This window comes from Rhincodon typus, chromosome 1, assembly GCF_021869965.1.
Source record: "Rhincodon typus isolate 14 chromosome 1, sRhiTyp1.1, whole genome shotgun sequence".
Lineage (NCBI taxonomy): Eukaryota > Metazoa > Chordata > Chondrichthyes > Orectolobiformes > Rhincodontidae > Rhincodon > Rhincodon typus.
Window position 1 is genome coordinate 94,488,183 of NC_063332.1, and position 7,534 is coordinate 94,495,716.

The 7,534-nt window shown below is 41.3% G+C and overlaps 1 protein-coding gene across 1 annotated transcript; it reads right to left on the reverse strand.

Moving 5' to 3' along the window:
- Positions 1-451: 451 nt before the first annotated feature.
- LOC109928883 (extracellular superoxide dismutase [Cu-Zn]) lies at positions 452-2,041 on the reverse strand. Its single transcript, XM_020528813.2, has one exon. It carries the CDS (start codon positions 1,893-1,895, stop codon positions 1,200-1,202), a length of 696 nt encoding a protein of 231 aa, XP_020384402.1. The 5' UTR covers positions 1,896-2,041; the 3' UTR covers positions 452-1,199.
- Between the last annotated feature and the right edge of the window lie 5,493 nt (positions 2,042-7,534).

Below are 7,534 nucleotides of genomic sequence, written 5' to 3' on the forward strand. Positions count from 1 at the left end.
AGTAGCAGATCACTTCTTCTAGACCTTATTAGTTCAGAAATCTATTTAGCCACTGATTGTGTCAAAAGTTTTTCAGCATGGAAAAGGCCCTTCAGCCCATCGTGCACATGCCAGTCATCAAGAATCTATCTATTCTGATTCCATTTACCAGCACTTCACCGGTAGCCTTGCATGCCATGGCATTTGAAGTGCTCATTTAAATATTCCGAAATGTCTTGAGGGTTCTCTATCATCCATTTAACCAGCACTCCAATAATAGCCTCTGATAACCTCTCAATGCAAAAGCAAGTACACAAAGCAAACTTCCCTAAAACAGTTTTAGTTACTCAATGAGATAAAAGTAAAAGTTTGCCCTCCCAGAATTTATTTTTATACAAGTCAGAACATCCTGATCAATGGTTCTATTACAGTTCTGCAACATTTTTGTAGCAATGAAATGAATTAAGCAAAGTAAAGTTGCAAGATCATCAATTTATTAAAATTTGTATGTTCTAGCATTTGTCACTTGAGTATCTAAAGTTATTTTAAACATTAGGTAAAGACTTATGTACTGTTATGTTTGAAATATTGCTAATGGAGTCCTTCAAAAGCATCTTAGAATGTAAATTTCTGATACACACTCTTTAATCAAACAAGCCTCCAAACTGAGACGCATAATAACTCCGTGCGGTTTTAATGATTTCTTGAAACTTAATCATGGCAGTCCTGCCCAATTGAGGATGATCCCATCGTCATGTTTCAGTGTATCGGCTCCTCTACGTTGCAGATTCGTTTGGTATAACTCGTGAAAGTTACGAAGAGAACAAATAAACTATCTTAGTAGAAAGTGACGGCAGAAATTATAATGAATGATAACTGAAACTCGAGATATCTTGACTTGCTGTTTCTTCTAATCATGCCGTCTACCCATTACCGCGGTATAGGGCAAACACCGACAAGCGATGCCGCGTGGGTAAAAGGTGAAAATCATTATTTATGCTGTAAATGATGCCGGATACGCTGTAGGATTAAATAGACAATTATACTCTGGTGCCTACATCGGGAAGGTGTGCATTATTTACTAAGATTGGTAGCGTTTGCTGATTAAATGAAATAATATGTATCAAGTTAAGCTGTGTGTGTTGCTGCAAATGCATCTTCTATTTTGTTTATGGTGACGTGGAGAATAAATCGAATTGGCCCAACGGAGATCAGCTGCTTCACTCTTTGAGCACCATTCGCTTCCAAAGGTCTCCTTTGCTGAGTCCAATCGTACAGCAGGCCAGCCTTCTCCCAGAGTTTCCACTTTCGAGACTTCCCGGGTTCCCTCCGAGCCCCAAGTCATCTTTGCCCTCATGGACCACCACGCCGCGGCCCAGGATGGTGTGAACTCCGTACAGGTTCGCCTTCAGTTTCGTGAGAAACTTGGTGATCCTGCCGTTCCTCACCTTGAAGTTGTGGAAGTCCCCGGGGTGGTTCGGGTGGTCCACGCCGAACGGGTTGAAGTGGGGTCCGGTGCTCATGCAGCCGCCGCTCAAGTCCCCGAACTGGTGGACGTGGATCGCTCGCTCGGACTGCGAGTCATTCAGCGGGAAGCCTTGCAGGTCGAAATACGCCTCCAGGTTGCGACCAGGGACCTTTTGGTAGAAGAGGATTGTGCCGCTGATAGCGGGCTGATCGGCGCTCAGGTCAGAGCTGGGTTGTATGTTACAGACGGCGAAGATCCCGGGCATGTTCTGACGCATTGTAGGTCTCAGCTTCAGCCAGGTGCCTCTGATCTGGTCTGCCATCCCAGCAATTGCCTTGGCGTTGAAATAGCCCAGGGCCTGGGGCACTTGCAGTGCGAGGGTCCCGGTCAGCAGCAGCAATTGTAGCCCTGAACCGTACAGGTTTCCGGTCCCGTTCAAGCCTTTCATGTTCTGACCTCGGCGATAGAGGGTTCTGAGGCCAGGCTTGCTGTGTGTGAGGGTGAATAAGTTGTTCTCCGCACTGTCTCACCCAGGCAATAAATATAGGAGTAACTTCAAAAGTTACACAACCAGGGAAAACACGTCAGCTCGCCAGCTCCAGCAGTCCCTCCCATCAGCTCGAACCTGACAGCTCACTTTCTGCTGGTGGATCCTAAACCAAATCCAACCAAGTACCTATGTTGCAGTTTTCCAGGAACATTTTACAGGAGAGTTTGGAGAGGTGAAAGCCCTCTAGAGATAACCGTGGTTTGTTAAAGCAAGGAAAACAGGCAAACTATCAAGACAACTCCTTCACAAATAGGCAGATACACGATCCGTTATTTACGTAAAAAAAACATTCACGTTAGAAACATTTGGGGCGGCCCGGTGGCTCACAACACCAGATATCTGAGTTCGATTCCAGCCTCAGGTGACTGTATGGAGTTTGCACTTTCTCCATGTGTCTGCGTGGGTTTCCTCCGCGTGCTCCGGTTTCCTCCCACAGTCCAAAGATGTGCAGGTTAGGTGGATTGGCCGTGCTAAATTGCCCGTAGTGTTCAGGGATGTGTAGGTTAGGTGGTTTATAGCGGGGTGGGATGCTTTAAGGGTCGGTGCCGAAGGGCCTGTTTCCACACTGTAGGTATTCTATGAAAAGCGGCGCACACGTTGGAAACTAAAATTATTGGAATCGTTTTCATTTTCCATTTCCCTGAGGAGGCGATCAGGAGGGTATAAATCTCACAAACCAAATACTCCCATTGTAAAGGGTCACTAAACTCCAAATCAAAACAAATACGGGTTTACTTATGAAATTAAGTGAGCATTATTTTGTATTGCTAATGCACTCCCGTCGCAAGAATACTTAGACGTTTCACCGTTGGGCGATTAACTGGCGGAGCATATTAAAGGTGCCTGGGATGTCTCGCCCTCATTGTCCTCACTGTCAGCCCGAGACTGGGATCGGACAGTGGTGCATCCTTATCCTCACTGCCTTATGTCAATACAAGAACACAGCAATACCATCACCAGTTGCTGCATTAGGAGCGCCATAGGTGTTAAACACATATAGCGTACTATTTTAAAATGCTTCTTAAATATATTTATTATACACAATTTCATCTAGAAATCAAGCTGAATGGATGGTCGGAATGTGTGTGGCAAGGAAATCAGGGAAACGTTTCAGGCCTGTAGGAAGGAAGGACTGAGGGCAGTTATCAACTGGGGGAATCTATGGTTGGGTCACCAACGGTTGTTACAAAGTAATAAGCGGATTATAAAATCATTTAGTAGTTTTAACTTTTTAATAATTCGCCTGAAGTTCAAACATACGTGAAATACATTTTGCTGTTCTTCACTTTTCAATGCTTAATGACCCCGATTCACTCACAAATAACACCGAATTGGATTTGCATACAATAGCCGGCCCCAAGAATATTTAACGCAGAAAACTGCCATCACAGCGTCATCTATAGACGTAAGAATAGCTGCAAATAAATGTGAGGGACTTTTATAATGGAGTTCGGATGGCTCAGGAGCTTTCAGTGCATTTTGTAATAAAATAGTGGCCTGCTCATTCAAATATAAAATAGATGTTCTTTCAGCTATGTATTTTGTTTTTATGTATCGCTTTTCTAAAGTTGAGCATAATCAAACTAAAATAAAAAGCGTAAAACCGTGCAAAGACAGATGGCAGGTTAGGACATTGAACAACATATTTAAAAACAAAAATTGAGCAAAAAATTAATGAGAGAAAAAATTAGAGTACCAGAAAAGCTAGCCAGAAATATAAAAAAGGTAAGAGCTTCTCTACATATTTTCTAAGACGAGTTAACAGTGGGTGTGTTGGTCCCGTAGAACATAAGAAATGGGAGCAGAACTAGGCCATTCTGTAAGATCATGGATGATCTACGCAAGCCCTCAACTCCTTGATATTTCAAAAATCTATCTACCTCTTTAAATGCTTCCATTGATCTAGTCTCCAAGGTATTCTGGGGTAGAGAAGTCCAGATATTCATCACCTTCTGAGAAATGAACTTTCTTTGCATTGTCGTTTATCTTTGCAACACCTACCTTGGGGTGGCATGGTGGCTCAGTGGTTAGAACTGCTGCCTCACAGTGCCAGAGACCCAGGTTTGATTCTACCCTCAGGTGACTAACTGTGTGGAGTTTGCACATTCTCCCTGAGCCTGCGTGGGTTTCCTCGCACTGTCCAAAGATGTGGATTGGCCATAGGAAATGCAGGGTTACAGGGATAGGGTGGGTCTGGGTGCAAGGCTCTTTGGAGGGTTGATGTGGACTTGATGGGCTGAATGGCCTACTTCCACACTGTAAGGATTGTATGATTCTAAGTTCCCTCAGAATCTTGTATGTTTGAATAAAATCGCCCTTCATTCTTCTAAATTCTAATGAATAAAGGCTTAACCTGTTTAATAGTTCTTGATAAGACAATCCCTTCACCTGAGGTATCAGCCTAGTGAATCACTTTTGACCAGCCTCCAATGTGACTATATCCTTTTTTAAATATGAAGCCCAAACAGTACCTAGTTCTCCAGGAGTACCCTCACCAGAACTCTGTAAAGTTGGAAAGACTTCACTATTTTTAACACCAACCATCAAGCAATGAACTCCAAAATTCCATTTACCTTCCTAATGACTTACTGCACCTGCATGTTTTTTGTTTCATGCACAAGAACACACAGATCACTGGGTGCTGCACTTTTTTGGGAGTCTCTCTCCACTTAAATAATAGCCTACCATCAAAGTGCATGGCCTCACACTTTCCTACATTAAGCTCTGTCAATTGTATTCTCCATTATTCAACCTATCCATATCCCTTGCAGATTCTTTATGTCTTCGTGACAACATCCTTCCCACCTATTTTTGTACATCAGCAAATTTGAATTATTACACTTTGACCCACCTCCAAATCATAAATGATAAATAATTGATGCTCTAGGACTGATTCTTGTTGTACTCTGCTAGTTATGTCATTCCAACTTGTAAAATACCAATTAATCCTGATTCTCTGTCTTCAGTGTGTTGACCAACTCTCAATCCATGCTGATAAATTATGCCCATTACGGTGTACTCCTATTTTGGCAATAATCTTTTATGTAGTACCTTATCAAATGCCTTTTGGAAATCCAAGCATCTACCTGTTTTCTTTTAACTCTGCTTGTTATAGCCTCAAAGTACTCTAGCAATTTTGTGAAACATGATTTCCCTTTCACAAAACCATATTGACTCTGATTCTATGAAGCTTTTCTAAATATCCTGTTATTTCTTCCTTAATAACAGACACTAACATATTCCCAATGACGGACATTATGCTAACTGGTCTGTAGTTTGCTGCTTTCTGTCTACTTTCCTTCTGTACAGTGATGTAACTAATTCATCTGAACCTTCCTGAAATTCAGTGTGTTCTGGAATATTAATGCCTTCATTATTTCTCTAGCCATTCCCTTTAAATCTTTGAATGTAGGCCATCAGCTCCTGGTCCTTCAGTTCCAATACTTTGTCAAATAGTTTCTCCCTTATGATAGAGAATATTACAAGACCTTACCCCCTATTAAGACCTTGCTTATCTGATAATGTTTGGGTGTTTTTCAGTGTTCAAGGATATTCAGTGTTCCTCCCTTTACTCCATTTTCTCAGTCCTCTTTAGACAACTCTTTCTTTATACATCTGTATAAAAGTTACTAAAGTTAAGGATCTGATTTGAAACCTGAGTTTCTCTCCTGCAAACTGCTTTTGAAATTCTATCATGTTTGATCATAACCCCTAAAAAGATTCTTAACTATGAGATCGCTTATTAATTCTACCTCATTATGCATTACTAGATCTAAAATACATGTTCCCAGGTAGGTTCTACAATGTACTGCTCTTAGAAACAGTCCCTGATGCACTCTACAAATTAAACTTCCATATTATTCCTTGTCCATCTGATTTGTCCAGTCATTATGCACACTAAAAGAACATATAAGGGCTCTTGTGGTGCAGTGGTAATGTCCTTACTCTAAGCCAGCAGGCCCAGGGTTCAAGTCCCACCTCCTCCACAGTTGTCGAATAACATTCCTGAACAGGATTGTATAAAAATATGTAAAAGAACCCACGATAATTGTAATGCCCTTCTTACACACCTCCACTCCTTCCTGATTATAATCTATCCTACAGTGAAGCAATTCTTCAATAGCCTATAGACAATTCCAAGACATTACTTCATTCCCTGTTACTCCTTATTTCCACTTAAACTAATTCTGCATCAGGATCTATTGCACCTATGCTACTACTCACCACCACACTTATACCTTGCTTTATGAACAACACGACGCCCACCTCCTTTTACTTTTTTGCCTATTTTTCCAGAACACTGAATATCCTTGAACACTGAGATCCTAGTCCTGGTCACCCTGCAACAACATCTCCATAATAACTGTCAAGTCATATTCATTTATTTCTATTTGTGTCACCATCTCACATATCTTGCTACAAATGCTCCAGGCATTCAGATAAATAGCCTTCATTTTTGACTTTTATTTTATTACTTATTCTGGTTGTAATTTCTGCACTACTCTTCCACTTACATTTTCTGCTGTGTCCTGTGGCACATTCACTTCTTCATTGCACTGTATCTCTGCTTTCTAGTTTTGTTTTGCTTTTTTACAACTTTTTTTCTTTTGATCCCACCTGACCACTAACTAGTTTAAACCCTAACTACACCCCTAGTTATATGATTTGCCGGGATACTGGTCCCAGCATGGTTCAAATGAATCATGGTCCCAATAGAAGAGATCTCTGTCTTTCCTCAGTACTGTTGCCAGTACCCCATGAATCAGAAGCCCATATCTGCCACATCAATCTTTGAGCCATGCGATTACCACTCTAATCTTATTAACCCTATGCCAATTTGCATGTGGCACAGTTAGCAATTCAAAGATTATTATCTTTGTGACTCTGTTTATTTTTAATTTAGCCCTCAGTCGGACCTCTTCTCTAGTCCTACCTATGTTGTTGATCTGGACCACGCCAAATGGATCTTTTTCCTTGCATTACAAGTTCTTCTCCAGCCTAGAAGAGATCTTGGTACTTGGTACACACAGTCTTTGGGATTCTGTTTTTGCTGCAAAGAACAGTGTCTATTCCTCTAACTTTGCTCCCCAATTTGAATATTTCTCTGTATCACAGCACTTTGGTCAGTTTGCACATCCTCCCTGCAGTCTGTGGATTTGTCCATACCAGAAAGAATCTTATTGGACAAGGGCATTAGCTGAGGATCCTGTAAAACTCTAATTCCCTAATTCTGGATCCCAATATCTGTCTCACTCTCCTGTCCCTGACCCATGGTCCAAATTTTATGTAATTATTCAAAGGGGTGTGACTATCAGCTGAATATAGTGTCAGAGTAACTGTCCCTGATGTTTTGCAGTGTCCATAAATCAGACTCCAGCTCATCCACTCTGAGTGTGAAGGGCCTTGAGAAGCCAATACTCATTGCAGATACGGTCACCATGAATTCCACTAGCTCCTATGCATAATAACTGCAACACATCTCCTGCTGAGCCTTCTCTATTTATTTAATTAATTAATTTAGATGTAAAATATTTTAA